The sequence below is a fragment of the Excalfactoria chinensis genome, chromosome 3, assembly GCF_039878825.1.
Source record: "Excalfactoria chinensis isolate bCotChi1 chromosome 3, bCotChi1.hap2, whole genome shotgun sequence".
NCBI lineage: Eukaryota > Metazoa > Chordata > Aves > Galliformes > Phasianidae > Excalfactoria > Excalfactoria chinensis.
The window spans coordinates 59,793,547-59,813,122 of NC_092827.1; the positions used below are offsets into that span (position 1 = coordinate 59,793,547).

At 43.7% G+C, this 19,576-nt stretch overlaps 1 protein-coding gene across 1 annotated transcript; it reads right to left on the minus strand.

The window, feature by feature from the left end:
• Positions 1–3,188: 3,188 nt before the first annotated feature.
• On the minus strand, positions 3,189–18,664 carry GINM1 (glycosylated integral membrane protein 1). Its single transcript, XM_072332375.1, has 8 exons — positions 18,433–18,664; positions 11,888–11,947; positions 11,620–11,716; positions 9,613–9,764; positions 7,677–7,833; positions 6,827–6,957; positions 5,460–5,623; positions 3,189–4,073 (listed from the first exon to the last, which is right to left on the minus strand). Exons 1-8 carry the CDS (start codon positions 18,538–18,540, stop codon positions 3,965–3,967), a joined length of 978 nt encoding a protein of 325 aa, XP_072188476.1. The 5' UTR covers positions 18,541–18,664; the 3' UTR covers positions 3,189–3,964.
• Positions 18,665–19,576: the final 912 nt, after the last annotated feature.

Sequence of the window (19,576 nt, forward strand, 5' to 3'; positions counted from 1 at the left end):
AATTCAGCTATTAAGTAAATATACGTCCAGTTAGTATAAAATAACTGTGCAGCCAGCGCAGGTGCAGTCGTGTATAGTCTCCTTGTAAGTCTGAGGGGAAAATGAATGCTTTCTTGGTGTTATTTCTGACATGTTTTCCTTCCTTCACTGTACAATACTGTGAGCTTAAGAACTGGTGCGTTCACTACACGTTTGTTCTGCTAGTGCTGTTCTGATAAGCCAGGACAGTTGTGATATCTTGGTACTCAGATGACTTCTGCTTGTAATCTTGGTTTTACAAGTTTAAAATGGGAATCTCTTTTTGCAGTAGCTGCCAAGTAGGCTGTAAAAACAGACCTGTGGGATTGGTCCTGCCGTGACCATTTAGGATATGATTTTAGATTTTGCTCAGTAGCGGCCGTCGCTACTGTCCTCTCCTTTAAAATGTCTGCTGTTTCGGAAACGTTCCTTCCAGCTCATCTCAGAGCAGATGGCTGCAGTTCTGCTTGCAGCTAAATTTCATGCTATCCAATGAGTCCAATATGTCTGTTCTAGGAGCCCACCATACAAACCCAGCCATGGAACCTGCTAATGCTTCCTTACATGCTGCAAAGCAGTTGAAAGGACATGTGATAATGAAAAGTGGTGGTCTTTGTGGAAGGCAAGTGAGTCCGAAGTACACGATTCTATAAATGCCATTATCATCATTAATATTCTTAATTCCTCCCTATGTTATGTGTGATAGGCACAATTCATTTATTTTTGTTTCCTAACAGGCACTTTGAGCAGTGTCAGCTATCAGGTGTGGTACTAAGACACTGAGATGCACGTCTTGCTAACAGTTTCTGAACTGGATGGTGAACGTGGCGTGATGAACCCAGAAATGAAGTTCAGGTAAGAACATAGACAAAGCTGTAGTGTTGTGGAGTAGTTTTTTCCTGTTTATACATGAGAATGGAGATGCAGCTGTCAGTTGTGTGAGGAGATTTCTTTTTGGAAATCAGTTTATTGCAAGCAAACCAAACTATTCGGTCTCATCTGAGTTAAAATGGAAGTTTTTAAGCTTCAATCCTTGGAAGCAATCCTGTAAAGGGCCACTTAAAAATGTAATAATTAATTAAACCTTATTTTGGGAACTTCTGAAGAAAACTTTGTTTGAAAAGCAGCTTAGTTTTTCTAGCTCAACCGGTGCTGTTCACTCTATGTTAACAAAGCAAACAGCTATGTAATATATGGTACATGGGAAAAAGAAATAGGTACTGAATTCGTAGCTCAGAAGTTCATTTTGTTTTGGAAAGCAGAACGTGATGCCTGCCCCTATCCAGTGGAGTTCTATGTGTTTAAAGGTACAGATGCATTTGGAGGCTGAGACAACAGGACAGCTGTGGTGAGAGCCACAGTTCATAAGAACAGGAGAGGAATGTGCCTTTCCTAGTCTTACAAAGTGATTTATTATTATTTTTCTTTCAGATGGCACCTGTCTCCTTCTCAACTCATGTATGGAAAACGAGACCTGAAGCAACTGGCATGCAGGACCGTTTCCCTTGTTATCTGTGGCAAGGAGTCTTTAGAACTGTTTTGCAAAATGGTTCAGATTTGTTCCAGCTCAACTTGGCCCTCCTCTGAAAGGCAGGAGATTTCTTGAATCAGGAAAAACATGCACATGCTGAAACAGAAATCCTCTGCTAGAAGTTTGTAAGGTTTGATAGCTCGATAGCACAGCAGTGTTGTTTGATAACTACTACGTTTCTGTTCAAGAAATAGGCCAATTTGTGAAGCAGTACCAATGCCCTCAGGCTCAACCACTCATTTATGCTGCAGCTGTTTAGCGCAGTTAAACCTTCTTGGTGTGGTGCAGGTGCTTGGTTTATAGTTTCACAAGTCAGGATGCAAAGAGCACATACTAACAGCTGCTCAATTTCCATCTGCATTGCAATTCATAACATACTTGTGCAGTAAGGTAAAACTCTTGTATGTTGTCTGTCCCCTCCCCCATTTTTTCTTCATTAAATCTCAGCCTTAAATTAGTACTTGGCACTGCTGAGGCTGTATCTTGAGTACTGTGTTGAGTTTTGGGCCCCTCACTATAAGAGAGACATTGAGGCCCTGGAGCAGGTCCAGAGAAGAGCACTGAAACTGTGAAGGGTCTGGAGGACAGGACTTATGTGGTGTTGCTGAAGGAACTGAGATTGTTTAGTCTAGAGAAGGGAAGGCTTCGGGAGATCTCACTGCTCCTTACAACTGCCTGAAAGGAGGTTGTGGTGAGGTGAAGGTCAGTAACAGCAATAGGCTGAGAGGTAATGGCTTTAAGTTGCATCAGGAGATGTTTGGGTTGGGTATTAGGAAAAGTTTCTTCTCAGAAAGAGTGGTGAGGCGCTGTAACAGGCTGCCTTGGGAGGTGGTAGAGTCACCATTCCAGGAGATATTCAAGAGAAATGTACACGTGTCACCGAGGGACATGGATCATGGGTGTGGTGCTGACAGGTTGGCAGTTGGGCTGGGTGGTCTTAGTGGTCTTTTCCAACCTTGATGATTCTATGAAGGGACATTCATTTCCACATGTGTGGAAGAAGGCTTTGTCTGTCTGTGGGAGACTTGCTTCAGCAGTTCTTGTCTGTGCAGTCACCACCATTGTGCTAGAGTCTGTGATTTCCTTATTAGTTGTGCATGACAACCATCTCTGTTGTGTTTTCTTTCACTAAATTTCATTCTAATTCAGATGCCTTAAGCTCTGTGTCTTAACCAGTCATGGCATCACTGTGGTAGCACTCTTGGGATAGAGTCCTGGAAAAGCACTGCTTGTGACTCCAGTGATGTCCATCACTGCTGCTTGTTTCAGATCAGCAGAGCACCTGCTCTATGTGGACATTTCATGCTCCACACCCACTTGAAGCAACGTGGCCAGCTGAGGGGGCAGGTGATCTGGGAACAGCTGGGATCCTGCTCTCTGGTGACACTGAGGAAGGAACTGTGAAGTACAAATGCATGAGTTGCCAGAACAAAAAGCACGGATAATTTTGATCTCCCAAATGACGGCTGCTCAGTTTAATGCCAGGTAATCTGGATTTTTTCCCCCCAATCATTCCTAAAAACAACTCTAAGTTAGAACAGTAAATAGCTTAAAAAAACCCAAATAGCTCCATGTATCTAACACATACCGTAATCTCTGCTAGTTTATGTAGCAAAATAAATGTATGCTTCAACACAGTCTAATAAACAATTAAAATGTTTATTTGAAAAACATGAACAGTACAAATCAGCATGGGAAGACTGGGCCTACTTAGTAAGCCAGTATAGTAGATGTTTTATTCCTTGATTTTGAGGTGTCGCATAGCACTGTCACAAATACAAAGAGAACCTTGTGAACAAGCCAAGTTACAAGTGCTAACAGTTTTTTTTATGAGCATTAGGGGTCATAGAAGTATAAAGTGCTTGAAATATAAATCCACCTTTTTAATTTCTGTTTTGCATATATGTCAAATTACTTGAGCAATACAAATGTTTGGTAGTGAGGCTTTCCTTGCAAGGCACGCTCAACCCTAAGACACCTGAACCCAGGTTGGGCTGCTCTGTTTTGGCTTGCAGGCACACGTAACGTTTGTGATACTCCTTTGTCCTTTTCTGAAAAGTGGCGTTTCGGGACTTCAGGACAGCCTGAATTTCATCAGCTGGCTACTTAGGAGAGCTGGTTTATCTGTAGGTGTGCGGGCAGCCAGCGTCCTGTCGGAGCTGCAGAGAAGTGACTTCACAGAAGTTAAAACCAATGGTAGCTGTTGGATTTTGAAGCTTCTTCATGTTTCTGAAGAGGTGCGGGGAAGTCAGCTTTGAGCCTCATCCTGACTATCGCTTTACCAGTTATTCAACTCAGTTTTTTTCAGTAGGAAACAAAGTATTAAGATCAAGTGCCAAATTTCAAGTCAACTAAAAATTCATTAAAAACAAACAACAACAACAACAAAGAGCGACTCTGAAAGTAAATACAACGTTAAGTACATGTTCTCTCATTTAAATTATTTTTCCTGTCTGGAACATCTGAAGGCAAGCTGATGGTAATCACAGGTAAATAGCTCACTTGATCCAGGAGAAGGATGCCTCTGAAAGGTAAGATTAGCTGGCATTAGAAAATAATACTCAAAACAATCCTGTGTTCTAAAAATAAGACATTCTTAAAAGCACCCTGAACTTTCATTGAAGTTAAAGCGCCAAGCGTTATCCTATCGATACCTCTTTGAAAGTAAAATAAACATCTTAAGAAAAACTGGTTCTAAAATGTAGTGGCTCTTGTTTCAGAGAAGGCCCCCAATTCAGTTTGTACATCTGAACTATCAACAGAGTAGGCTCCATTTCAACACAGCTTAAAGCTGTTCAGCCTTTCAGTTCCTCAGGACGCTCTGACAAGCTGCACACAAGTTCTATGATCCAGTCGGACAAGAAGTTACCGCAGTCTGGTTCCTCTGTTCTGTCCTGACACCTGCCATGGATTGCTCATCACTTTGCTGAATGGTTTATGGTGGTAAGATTTATTTTTTCCCTAGTTCTGCTTATTTCAAAGCTTCACAGCGTTAAGCTCCTTAGTGTTGTGGAAGAGCAGCTGTTACAAACCATTTCTTCACTTTTCCTACTCTAACAAACTAGTTCCAAAAAGTACTCAGTACTCCGACAAGCAGGCTTTGTGGCGTGTCGGGGGAAGCACAGTATCTTCCGTCACTGCAGTCTCCAGCCTTCTCAGTTTACCAACCCTCCATTTTCCTAGCTGTGTCAGAAGCACTGCGGCCAACTCTTATCCCTGGGTGAATGCATGAATTAGCCATGCTCAGGGCCTTTCAGAAGCACAGCTGGTCAGCAGTATTTGAGAACATCAGCTGTGCTTGCTCCTACTGAGGAAGCATGATTTGTTGTCAATCATTTCTCCTAAAAAAAAAGCCAATTGGTTCCAAGGGTTGGTTAAGGCTTCCTGAGTTGACTTGGGTTCCTTAAAAACATTCATGCTTTCCTATTCTGGCTCTAAATCTTATCTGCAGTTGCCATTTCATACTTCCACACTCCCTACAGCTTACAAGCTGCCTAGATAGGTAACCCTTTAAAGTTAAACCTCCTCAATCCCATCTGAATTTGCAAAGCCAAATTTGAGGCCTTTCATAACTGCAGTAGTGACTGCAATGCTACAAAAAGATGTGGAATTTGCTGGAACAGCTTAGCTCTAGCTTCTGCCCTCCTCTGTTGGAGGTATGTTAATGATGTCTCAGAACGTAGCCATTGGAAGACCTCATCAATTTGGTATTATCACAGCAAAGCTAAAGACGCTTCTAATGAAAGACTTGCCTATACATCAAAAGGTCACTTAAAGTGATAATTTGCTGCATCCTTCTTATTAAATTATTGCCACCATCTGCCTAAAGGACGGAGCTGCTTCTGACTTAAAAGATTTTGCAGTAATGCTTTGTCTTCATGGAGGAACAAAAAAAGTACAAGTTACTTACTTGGGCTCACAGGAAGGGAAAATCACCTTTAAGACCTTTAGAATGAGCGCTGCTCCAATAACTCCAACCACAACGACTTCCATCAGATTAAAGAAAATGGGTAAAGATTTAAACCAGAATCTGCAGAGCCATTTCCTCAAGTCTTCCACCCACTGGCACATCACCTACAATCAAACAGGTAGAAATAATCTGGTTGCAAAACATAGCAGGTGCAGTTTTGTAGCTGCTGGTAAGAGCAGGATGTAATCGATTGGTGACTCAGACTTGTTTCTTTTCTAAAGTTTGGTACCTTTTAACTGAACTATTCCCATGTAAAGGTTTAATTTGTGCAGAAGTGACTCATCCTCAAAGAGTTCCCTGCAAGGAAAGGCCACTTGGGAAAACAAAGGACACTCACACAGTAGGTGAAGGGTGGGCTACTTGACCTATACTCTGAGTAGCAATGATTGCACTGCTGCATACAGCAGGGAGGGGTCATTGAAACGCAGGAGGTAGCACGTTCTCTAATCTATCTATAACTTGCCAAGTACCGTTTTCGCCATCCTCTCTCAGCAGCGTATTTTAAGCATTTCTCTCCACTACAAAGTAGGCTGTGGAAGCCTATCCCTAAAACTCATCTGAAACTGAAGCCTTTCAAGCTGCTGCTGTGTTTCTTACAGCTGGTGAAACTCATGGCTCGTCAACCAGTGGCCACACCTGCCTCTAAGCAATGTCAGGGAAAACAAAAAAGTGTCATTTAAAGCTAAAAAAAAAGGGTAGAACTGCTGTAAATACTTAGTTATAATGTAAATATTATATGGCATATATATACGCTCATTTTCATGGCGTATCTGTGACACAGCACTGCAGGATTTAGACACAGTCTCACATTCATAGTGGTTGGCTGTGGGGATTTCCGTGACTTCAGCTACTGTCACGTACTTCACACAAGTAAGTGGAATAGCAGTTCTCTCTTGAGAAATCTATTATACGCTATTTGTTCTCCTCAAATCAAAAACAGAGAACCAAAGAAAGGTCTAGAATGGTACACGCTTTCTTACCATCTTTAAATAATGTTCTGTGTAGAGGCCAAACAAGGAAAACCCGCCATCTGAATCCTAACAGTGCTTTTATTTGATTCCTTCTGTAACCATTCAGGAAGGAAGTAACCCTGTATTTGCACATGTTTCTATAGCCAACACTGAAAACACAGAGGAAGTCTATTTGTCTAATTCTCTTGAACTGTAACATTTTGCTTTATCAGCAACATGTCACCACATTTGTCTTCCTAGGAATGTCACCAACTCATCTTCCCATTTCTGTGGAGACAGAGGAGGAAAAAAGAGGAAGGGGAAAAAAAAAAGGGAAAATCAACAACAGGACCCTACCTTGTAGGAAGACTGAGGTTCTATCCTAAGAGGTGTTTCTGGTAACTTGCCGGGTAATGTCTCTTCATCCACTGTGGTTTCTACCTGCCAGATCAGGTACTGACTGGTAGTTTGCAGTGGATCTTGAATATCTAAAGAAGAAAAGCTGGGTGTAGTGGGAGGGCTGTTGCGGAGGGGTGGGTATTTTATTATTATTACTATTATTAGACTGTAAGCTAGGAAGCAAAAACATGCTGCATTTCATTAAGGTCAGAGAAAGCCAACACATTTTTCCACTTGATAAGAAGCCGCAGTATTACCATGCAGCCCTTAGCTTTGAATTTCAGCTGTCAGCAGATTTTAAAGGTGATAAACTAGATAAAAATATTTATCTCCTAAGAAATGTGCGAGTTTTTGATTGAACCAAACTGAAATAAGATGAAAGTATCCAATAACTTCTCTGTCTTTAAAGTTATTCAAGCTTAATAACTTTCTCTGATTTGGAAGTGACCCAGACAGGTATTTCCTCCACAGTTTTCCCTTTTGATCTCAGGAAAAGGGGGAGTTTTGGGGAAATCTCTGTGACAGCACTGGAAGAGAAATTCATGTAAATGCCTGGGCTATGATTTTACAAGCACCAAATAATTCAAAGGAGAACAGATTTGGAAACAAAACAAAAGAAATAACTAGAATATTGAAAAGTGGAATTCAATGGTAAATAAATAAAAAAATCCACAAAAACTTGATGGTTAATTTGACAACTGTTTAACTGTGCAAAATGACACTGGGATAACAATAACAGTTGTTTTGTCCTTGTAAATCAGCACGTGAATTATGCTCAAAAATATTATGTAACAGCTAAGAAAGATACCTTTTCCTGAGAGGTTGGGAAGTGTAAATAGCACGTCGTTGTCCCTTGGGATGGAATACAGCATACTCTCTTTCAAAGGGACAGTGTAGTTTGAATGTCTCAGTACCCTCAGGTCCTTCACTAAGATATCTATTTCTGTTACTTCTTCCTGCTGAACCTGCAAGAGATGCAAACAGATTGATAATGTTGAGTTTAAAGTAAAGACAGAGTAGGCTGGCAAAGAGAACCAATATGTGCTTGTAAACTCCAAGCCACTAAGATTTAGATGGATGTTGTAACATGAATCTGTACTCTTAGTTTTACTTAGAATGCTTCTACAGCTGTATTATAATAATAATAATGCTGAACTTGAATGTGTGCTGAATAGACCAGGTCTCCCTCTCCCTGCAAAAACATGTCATAGTCAATCTGTGAGCTTTCAACCAGGTCTTACAGAGCTTCTCTTGTCAGGAAAGCACTTTAAAGCATGGAAAACTCAAATATATATTAAAGGGCACGTGGAAACATTTAGTGTGTTGCTCAGATGAGACTGATGCTGCTGCTTTTGTAGTCATTGCTTTTATTTTTTTCTTCTTCTAACAAGTGAAAAAATGCTGCTGAGATGCTCATTGCTGCTTTTGTTTAGCTTTAGCTTATATTTCTTTAAAGTGATATCATTCCAAGCAGACAAAAATGAAGTACAGAGTAACTGTGTGCTCACGTATTTAACTCTTCTGCTATAGGTTGATGTAAAACAGTTTGTCAGCAGATACATGTCTTCAAAAAGGAATGCAGGAGATGATGTGGTTTCACTCATGCTTTCAGAGCCATTATCCTTTTGCTTTTAACGTGCAGAACAATACAACTAAAAAGATGACTTACTGTCAGCTGATACCAAATTAGAAAGATTGAAAGCTTCTGACTTAGAGTAACAATTAGGGAAACAGAATGAGGTTTCTTTGTGTTCTTACCAGGTGTCTGTGCAAACCCAATATGCATTTTGATGTCTAGTTTAAGATCTAAACTACTACAACACTATTGGTTAACAACTGTACAAAACCAAAGTATATTAACCAACTGTGGGGTAAGGACTTCGTTAAAAAAGCTTCAAATCTGAGTGAGATCACTGCTTTTATTAAGGGGAAAAAAAATCACAGAGAAACACACCATGCCAGAAGTTCTTCATGATGAGCATGCATTTAATTAAAGATCAATGGTATTATCATCATCTTCCTATTAAAAAAGTGCAGCAGAATATAGGACAGCAGCTCCGTCTTCTAACTATAACCTCTCCGGTTGGAAAAGTATGACCTATAGGTGACTGTGACAACTCATTTCTGCACATTTTGATCTCAGCTCAGTTGTAGCCCCTCACATTCACTGCTGTGTGTGCAAACACAGTTAGAAGTTTTCTAGTTTTTATTTTGCTGTTCATCTCTAAATAAACAAACAAATAACTATTATTATTCAGATAATTAGCTTGAATACAAAACAGTGTAAGGCTAAGCCCTTAGTAAGCCCACTTAAGAGAATGCTGCTGCAAACTGTGGTTGAAATGTTTTATTAGCTTGGAATAAATAATGGGCAAACTCTCGAGACTCAGAACGAGCATGTGTACAAAATTAATAAACGGGGCATACTTTGAAAATGAAATATTGTTTGTGAGTTTGACTTTCCTTGCATTTTGGAAAAGTTCATGATATTCTAATAAGCTTAATGGAAAGTCATCCAACTGTTAGCTACTGAGATAAGAATGTAAGCGTTAAAGCTTCAATTCTCCTCATGAAACGCCTCTGCTGACCCAGGTTGGTTTTATCTCCCTCAGCACTGCGCTAGCGAGCATTAGATTATATACTTTGGACCTTGACCACCATCTGCACACATGTAAACCTTTTACCTTGTAGTTCCTATTTGCCTCTCCTGAACTGAAAACAAGCAGTGTGTTATTTTTCCTTACCTGTCTTCCATCAATTTCTGTCACTTCTTCCTGAATGACAATCAGCTGCAGATCAGAACTGGATGCCAAAGGCCACTCATGAACCATGATGCGAACGCTGACAGTTCCCAGGCGCTGCTGCTCTACTGTGTTGTCCACGCTTCCATTCTCCACTGTTAAGACACAATGGCACGGTTTTCAAAGAGAAACCATCCCAAACAGAAGGCAGGGTACGACGGAATTCTCCATGGAGCACACTGATGCGAACAGTGTGGCATCCCTGCAGGTGAGGCCATGCTGGAGCTGGAGGGCAGCAGTGGAAGTCAGAGAGACCTATCCACCACACAGTGCAGGAGCTGAGACGCTGCTGCCCCAGTTCCTAAGCCCCCAGCACCGTGTGTCACCTGCAGTGCTTGCTTAAGAGGCACCCAGGGAGAATGCTCCACTTGTGTCCCTCAGTTACACAACTCCACCTGCAACCCTTTTCCTCATAAAGCTATTTAGCACTTTTAAATATAGAAAAAAAAACCTTTCTGAAACCATCTAGGAGTGTCTGACTTCGGGAAAATAAGTGACAGAAGGAAAGAAAGAGGGACTGTTCTCCATGGGTGTAAGCAGTAATGTGCTTGCTGAATGCTTTCTGAGCTACAGCAGCAAGCAGATATTAAAAGACCAACGATGCCAAGATGATGAAACTCTCTGCAGTCCCACCCTTTTACATGTCAGGCTGGAGCTAAAGATGTTCACTGATCTGAAACAGACTTTGTGGAAACTTGAAGTGGGTATATAGGTCCAGGAATAACGTAACAGTAATGTCAAGACAGCACTGCTCTTAGTCTCTAATATTCAAGATTGTGAACAGGGAGGACCCAGACCCAAGCGTGGGAATGGACAATTCCAGGTTCCCACGTCAAATCGGTATTTTTCTCCTTGTTTCTGATGTCCTGTAGCCACTGCAAGCTATACAACCATGGTTTTAGAAATTCATAGGAACCACTATGGTAGAGTGCTCAGCATCTCTCAAAATTAGTCAATAACATCATATCTATTTTTCCAGAGTCAGTTATCTTGTAGGTAAATGACATTTAGTTTTCTATCCTAGGATAAAACACACAGAAGCAATAGGAATGTAGCTACCCCAGAGACAGAGAAGTGAATTACTGCTCTCCCACTTCAGGAAAGAACTAATGTCAAATTAATAATTGATAATAGTTAAGAAGGAAGGGCTCAAGAGACAAGGTCATGGCTCAGAGAAGCCATTTAGAAAAGCATTAGTATTTTCTAAGTAAACGACTGAATGTAAAGGGGGGATGACCTCAGAAACCAAGCAGCAGAACAACTGCACCTGATCCATCAAGACTATCGTTCTGGAAACAGCAGAAGCTTAAAGCAAGTAATACAGTGGGCCTCAATTAATGATTACAGTATGCTCTGAGCATCTCAAAAATCACAGTGCTTTCTGATTTCCACAAAGGTGTTGCATTGAACTGGTGAGAAAAAAAACAAACAGCACTTTCCAAGACCATTTGAAAACATGAATTACTACAAAACACAACAAACCCGCAGTACTGGTGCCTTAGTATCCTGTCCACGAGAAACTTCTTTGTCTACTAAAGACAGAAATGAGATAATTAAAGAGATCTTCCTGAAAGATCATCATATTTTTTGCTGTTGAGCCTCTGCTTGGATACCTGCCAACAAGCCAAGGGACGTGGCCCTTAGCAGGGTGGAGCTGCATCCTTCTATTTACATTGTCTAGCTCGTCCTGCAAAACATGCTTCTGAAAAGACAGGCAGGGTCTTGAGTCCGGATTCAACCGTTTAGATACAAGCGTATCAATGTGACTTGAGTACAAGGCAGTAACATTTTTTCCATGCACATCAGCAGGAAAACTTTCCTGATTCGGGAGATTTGCTTCTACTGTGCTGAAGTTCGCAGAGTACGCACACAGACTGTAAGCTTTTGTTACAGGATAACGGGGAAAGAAAATACTGCAGGACAAAAAAAATAAAGAGAGGGAATACTCACGTATTACTGTTTGACACGTTATGTGGGCAACTCCGCTTCTCATAGGAAAATCATTTAGATATACCTGCCCGTTAACATAGGTGATGTTAAACACAACCTGAAAGACAGACAGACGGAATGAATGTGCAGTCCTGCCCCTGTGCTGCAGTTCTCAGAGGAACGCAATTAGCGCTGTCTGAAGTCAGACCGAACAATATATTCTTATCCACACGCTGGCTTTGTTTCGTTGCATATTAATTCACTGAATAAATAGAAAAACCTGACAAACCTGTCCTCTGTGAAATTCTCCATTGCTTTTCAACATCATAACATCGACTCTGATTGTTTCCTGGAAAACAACAAAGAAAAGAGATGTACTTTTCTGTGAGTAAACACGCAAAGCCCTACGGGCCGTAAGCGACTTTCACACGCTCTGCTGCAGAACGGCCCCATGCAGGTCCCAAAGCACATTCTCAGGTTTATTTCTTAAATACAGACAAAATGATCATCAAAATTATCGGAAGAACTTGTTACACGTGGATGTAAATGGAATAGAAGACTCTCACGTTCACTGAAACAGAACAGACAATGCATGATACAATCAGATTCTCCATCTCTGTCGAGCTTGTTAAGAGCTCCATTAAGCCTTCAGGCTGTCAGCCCATTGTGATAAAGAACACCTGGCTTTATCAGCACCAGCAATGATCCTGTTTTGTTTTTCTCCTCTGGTTATCATTTATGCCACACAGGCTTCCTCCAAGCCCCGGGGATTTATTTCCTTCTTTCAAACCTCAGCTGCTATGATTTCTTGTTTCCTTCATTCTGTCCTCTCCTTTCATCCTTGTAATCTGAAGGGTTCTTTTGTAGATGGGACCTGAGATCTCCTAACTGCCCTGTGACGAGGCCCATGTCCAAGAGAGGATGGTTTTTGTATAGCACCGCATGTAAAGAGCACCACGCTGCTTTCCTGAGTCATCTCCTCAGAAATAATGTTAGATTCTCTATTTGCCTTTTGGGAACCTTAAATTGTGTTTCACTTCCCCCTGGAAATCTCTTCTCTGCCCTTCAGCATCTTTATAGCGCCGTGTTTGAGACAGTTTCACCTCAAACCACTAAGAAGTGAGGCACGTCTCCAAAGAAAGGAGAACTCAGAATTCAGAATGAAGGAACAAATGAACAGTAGATTTTATAGGTAGGAAATACGTGGAGCACAAACGATGTTTTAACTTTTTTTTTTTTGCCATGTTTTTACCTACTACATTGTCATTCCAGTTCATGAGCAGAAACTTTCTGAAGTACAACTGTAAGATAAGAATCCCCTTAAAACAGCGGGTACGCATAAGTAGCCAGAACTGCCACAGACTGAAAAAACATCCCAATCTGATTCATCAGAAATCTGGCTTCATAGAGGAAGCGTGGTTTAAAATCCAACACAGATTCATACTCATCATCTATTTCACAAAGTACAGCATTTTGAAAGGAAGGTAATTCCCTTTTGGGTGGAAATTCCTTGTCCTTGATGATTCAGAGGCATCTGTCAAGTCAGTAACAAAATTCCCTGGCCACCAACTTCAAAAAGAAAACTCTTTTTCCCTGCCCTTGATGACTGAGATTTTGTGTCCTGACTTCCTACTATTTTCTCTCTTATGGGAATTCAAAGGGCCTGCGGGATGGATCTTCCAAGCAGTCTTAATAACGCTTTAGTTTTAAGCTTCAAAACCACGCCTCAGCTCCTCTGCGCAGAAAGTATTTTGCAATCTTTTGTCAACATCTATGAGGTGACGTGGAGAGATTGCCAGGAAAAGAAAACAACGGACGGCCAGCTACTGCTAGGAAGAGGGAAAGTCCCCACCTCCTATTTTAATCAAATGCTGTAACTGAAAACAAACGGCTTAAGGCAAAATAAATGTGCTCAGCAAACGAGCAACGTATGCACCAAGTGAAACGTGCACCTTCAAGTTGTCGGTTCTGTTGGCTCGGTACCCAAAGGCACAGTCATGAATTCTCTTGCACACATTGATCTGGCACTTGAAGAGCACATTGTGTGCTTAAGAAATTAAAATACTTAGGTGAACACATCCCTGCTGTCAAAATTACAATAGATGGTCACATGCAGACAAGTGAGACAGCTGAGCTGATCTAACAGCTTGCTGCCTCTGCCACTAACAGACTGACTGCAGCTCTCTCCTCTCTGGCACATCTTCCTTCCCTCCCATTTCTGCCAAGTCAATGAGCAGCTATAGCCCATTAAGCTGGCAGGAGAACGGCCACTTCGTTGCCAGCTTATTTCCCTCTCCATAAGCAAGAGGCAGACAAGCAGTGGAGACACGGGCTGACAGCTGGGAGAGGTGCGGGACTCGCTCGTATCTGAATATTTCCTGACCTCTTGTATGTTCTTGTTTTGCCTAAGCAGTCTTAACCAGCATCGGTGCTGGACTTGCTATGAAACACTGCAAGTAGATCTCCAAGTTTTGGTGTGAGCAGATAGCTAGGTATTAACTGTTCTTGTTCAAACGTTCCCAAACTGATACAGAAACACGTCAAGGCCACCTTTTCCAGAGTAAGAATCAACTCATATTGACACCATTCCTGACAGGTGTTCATTTAACCAATCCTTAAAGCCTTCTGGTATGTCCAAAAAAACAAACGCTGTCCTCAACTATTTATTCTAGTGCTCTCTTCTTCTATCTTTAATGTTAAAAGCTTTTCTGATGCCTCACCTGAAACTTCCTTGCTGCACCTTATGAGCAGGTCATTCATTACTCTTGACAGCACCTTCCCAGGGAAATCAACAGCCCTCCAATTCAGTTTTCCTGATTTTATATTGATGCTCCCAGCTCACTTCATCCTTCCTTGGAGATCAGTTCCTCACAGCTGTCTTCCCACTGGTCCTTCCTGAAGCACTGCACCCAAAATCCAACAGGGCCCTCTGTAACCCAACTGTCGTGGCCAAGCACCCTGACTCTACACACTCCACACTACGAGGGTAGGAGCCAGAAGACACATGTGCACCACAACGAGGAGCAGGACAGAAGCGTGTGGTGCACAGGATTCCCCCTGTTACTATATTCCATTGATATCTGATCAGGAGTAAGTGCTTGAGGGCCATATGTTAATGTTTGTTGTGCTGGGAGGGAGGGGAAACAAGCCAGTCCTGTGGCAATGAACCTACTGAATCCAGAATATAGGCCATGCACAGCAATCCTCAATCTTGCCCTGTTGCTTTCTGGAAAAGCCTGAACCATGAGTGTAAGCCTAGTTTGTATAACTCAGAATCCCTCTTAATGCTGCTATAGGGTGCAGATGCATCTCCTGAGTTTTCCTAAGACTTTTTATCATTGTTTTAGCACTCTGGCAGGGATACTCAGCTGTAATGGCCATGGTACCTGCAAAGAGGACAGCACCTCCACCACAGATTCATGCTTTTCTGTTAGAGGAAAGCAAGGCTGGGGCAGTAATAGTGTGGAAAAATGCACGACAGCTTTTATGTAAACTAGCGAATTTTGATAAACCTGAAACAACAGTAATAAGCAGACGGTGATTATATTCTAATCCTTTCACCATGTGCTGCAACAGAACCCAGGAGAGCTCACTGGGGCAGTGCAATACAGTGCTAGCAAAGAGAATGGTGACAGAAGGAATATAAAGCATCCAACATCATTTGAAAGGCAATATTTGTTACTTCTTAAGGAGTCCCCACACTGGTTCCGCACACATCTTCACCCACCCGGAGCCTTTTATGAAAAACGCCACGCAAGACAAAGCTGTAGGTCTAATAAGGCAGGAACTTCTATCAGATCTGATTGCAGAATTACTAAAGAACCTCTTTGGCACGTGCCTGACACGGTTACCCTGCCCTGAGAGGCACTCAGTGGCACCCAAGTGCCTCCAAGGCTCACACAGTCTCATGCCTCTCTCCAAGCTCCCAAACAAGGCTCCTGCTGCTGCAGGGAGCAGATGGTGCAGCTCCTGGCAGCACAGCCAGCTGCATGGGCAGCAGGGGGACAGGCAGCCCCTGCAGCAGCTGTGCAGGGATATCCCCTGTATAGTATGGAAATGGGAAATCAACAGAAGTTGCCATGCAGGTAAGAAATGGACAAAAATAGTGTCTGTTTCTAAATTTGAATGGAGATGGTGGGAAAGAGTGTTCAAACAAGCCAAAAACTACCAGCCGTCCAGCTTCACACCGCTTTTGAGTCCTGGCACTCACATGGAAAACTGGCCCCACAGGGTCTCAGGTTCTTATTTCTTCATCAGACGCAAAACAAAGCTATGCTGAAGGGCTTTAGCTGACCACCAGGCACAGCTGAGGTAAGAAACAGTGTTGGTACGGTCCCCAGCAAGACCGAAGGGCTATGTTTATCATATCTCACCAAACTTCAGTACAAAATCTTCTCAAAGAAGGCTTGGTGTTGTTAAACAGCATGATAATACTTAGGATAAGACAGTGAAATCTGGTACTTGCTTAGGTAACTACAGCTCAACTATCATGTTAACATACAAGTCTAACACAGTGATGCATTTGCTTTACTTTTCTTTTCTGAACAACCACACATATTCCTTCCTTGCTTTGTGCTGTGCATGGAATAACACTGCTCATCCTTTCTGCTGCCCTACGTGTGTTGCCTTTGCTCTCTCCCTGTTAAATCAACTCACACTATAAATACTTTATCCAGAATTTTAGAGCTGAACACCTCATCTCACATCCACACAGCTGCATCACGCTGCTTTAATTTCATCATATACATACAGAAAGATGATGCGGTATATTGTAAGTATAAAACTCAGAACAGATGTTAATAGAGAAATTGGCATGAAGCTACGAAAGAAAGATGTCAGTGTGCCACTAGAAACAAGTTTCTTTGATTAAAATCCATGACACCCACTGCACACGTACTTGTGGCTGACGTAGTGAAGATTACTTTTTCCTGTTACGAAACCATCTATCTTCATAGAGGCAGCCAACAAATAGCCTGAAAAATATCTGTCAAGCAACTGCATGAACGTAAGGTCTGGTGGGCAAGTGAGCCTTTTGGAAAGAAAACAGCTCAATTGAAACGTTCAACGGCAAATGGAGTAAACAAACATCCGAGCATTCATCCCACTGTACTTTCAGCGAGATCTGACAGCACATCAAAAATACTCTAAGGCATTAAATCTAATTCTTGACCTAGCACTAGAAAAACACGTTGCTTTGATGCAAAGATGAGTTATACTGTTGCTGCAGCATTCTTTGCCTCTGTTTGTTTGGGTTTGTTTGTTTTTTTCCTTCCCAGTCTGTAATCCAAATTTGCTTGTCCAAATTTCAGGGGGGGAAAGCAAAACTAAAGCACACATGCTAACGTTCTTTCAAAACAAAAAACCAAAACCCAACAACAACTAAAAACCAGCCCAGATTTCAAAACAGCTTATTTAAGAAACGGCAAGTGTTGCACAACAATGGAGGCGTTCACATTCCTGAGCTGAACAAAAGCATTTCCAACTTAGAAAATGAAATTGCACGGACGTACTCTGACATTCGCAGGTCTTTCCTCAGCGCTTCCATTATGGATCCCGTAATATCTTGGAGGTGAACTTATTGCCATGCACAAGACTGACAAAACGCGAAGCCAGCAGTAGCGCTCTGCCACCGTGCTTTCAGGATGGTGGAGTGTACAGCCACGGCAGCCAAAAGGTAGCTGCAGCCAGCCTGAAGCCCAAGCCCCTCCTGAGGAAAGAGCCTTCTGACCACACGCCATGTGTTGCTAAGGTCCTGGCTGCTTCTCCCACCAGCTCCTGCTCACACTGTCAGGCTTTATGAGGGCTCTGAAACATACCTGCCCTACACCCAAAGCAAAGTAGAGGACTGACGGAGCTATCTCCGTGCTTCCACACTTCTCTGCACCTGACGTGGAGCACTGATGTCTGAAGATCTAGATCCCCATCCTGAATAGCTAAGTTCATCTCGCTTCCAATGGTTGCAAAGGGAAGTGGAGACAAGGAAACGAGCTCAGGATGTTCCAGTGCAGGGCCAGTGCCAGGCCCTCAAGAGGGCTCTTTTTCAACCAGTCCCATGGGAAAAAGGGGCCCTAGCGAATCCTTCCACAGGACAGTGACTGTACAGTGGTCGTATAGCGCAGCCAGTGGAAGGAGAAAGCAGACAGCACAGTGCCCTGCACTGGAGCAGGTTGCCCAAGGAGGTTGTGGATGCCCCATCTCTGAAAGCATTCAAGGCCAGGCTGGATGTGGCTCTGGGCAGCCTGGTCTAGTGGTTGGCGACCCCGCACATGGCAGGGGGTTGAAACTACATGATTATTGTGGTCCTTTTCAACCCAGGCCATTCTATGATTCTATGAAGATGCTGCTGCATTGGGAACCTGCCGTGAGTTCAGTTCAGAAGCACAGACATTACCAGGAGGAGACGTGGCCATAACGCACCATCTATCCGTACAGCAGCAGCCCGTCACAGCGCAGTGCGCGCACACACACAGCACGAGGCGGACCTGCCCAGCAGTACGGATAGCCATAACGTTCTTCCCCCCCCGCCTGCCAGATATTTTTCAGCCATCAAACGCTATACGGACGAATCGCTGAAGGGCGGCAGGAAGCAGCGGGCACGCAGTAACCAAGTTTGCGGCATTCAGGCTGTCCTTTTGCGCTATCCCCGTACACCCCAGCCCGAAACGCCCGCGCACAGCGGGACGAGCTCTGCAGGCAGCGCACCTGCGCCCGACAGCCGGCAGCGCTCGCAGAGCCCGCAGCCCCCGCTGCCCGCGCCGCCCCGCCGGCCTCTCCCTCCTCCTCCACCCGCGGCGGCGGCTCCCGGCGAGGTCCCCCCCACCGCCCCTCCGGTACCTGTCCCAGCGGCAGCGCGACGGACGGACCCAGCTGCAGCGCGGCGATCAACGGCAATAGTAGCGGCAGCAACCGCCGCCGCCCGCGCCGTCCCAGCGCCGCCTCCATCTTGCGACCCGGGAATTAAAACAAAGTGAAACATCAACAAGCGGCGGGGCGGGGCCGGGCGGCGGGCGGAGGAGGCGGCGCGGGGCCGGGATGCGAAGCGCGCAGGCCGCTGCTGTGTGCCCCGGCCTCGGGGCAGGCGGTCCTCTGGGAAGGGCCCTCCCGCTGCTCGGAAACAGCTGCGGATCACTCAGGGGCTCGGGCGCACGCTAACGCGAGGGCGTCTGCAGCGATCCGGCCAGCACCGGCTGTCTTGTGAAGGCTGCACGGCGCTGCGGAGCTGAGCGGACGGCATTCCTTGGGCAACGAAAAACGCGTGATAGAGGTTCAGGAAGGGAGAGGTCTGCAGCCCGAGCGGCAGAACGCCGGCGGAAACTTTGTAACGGCGCAACAGTACAGATGGCTCAGGCAAAGAGAAGGGAAACGGCCGAGATCTGCGGGTACTCGTGAGTGTGTAGGGCATAGAGTCATAGAACGGCATGGGTTAAAAAGGACTGCAGTGATCATCTAGTTTCAACCCCAAATGCCTGCCGTGGGCAGGGTTGCCAACCAGTTGACCAGGCTGCCCAGAGCCACATCCAGCCTGGCCTTGAATGTCTTGAATATCCTGATTAAGATTAATATCTTGATTAAGAAATACACACTAAATGAAAACCTTAGATATTTATTTCCAAAACACATTTAATATCAACATCTAGTACTGTTTCAGAGATTAGAAAACACAAAGCTGATTAACTGACTCTCATCAACACACAAGTCAGCACTGGATGAAGGAACAGAAGCACTGATGTCGTCATTTCCACAGCCTCTCTTCATCATCCTCCAGTTTCTCTCAGATCTAGATTTCAGTTTGTTCATTTGAGTCTATTGTGTTTGGTCTCCTAAAGCCAACAGGAAAAGGATTTGTTTTGTGCTCAGGCTCACATGGCAAAAATCCCCATGGCACGGCAACTACTCAGCCAGACACTGAGTGATGTAGGAGCCTGTGGGGACTCCAGTTTCTTCCAGTCTTTCGCACCTCCTTCTCTTCTGTCCTCTC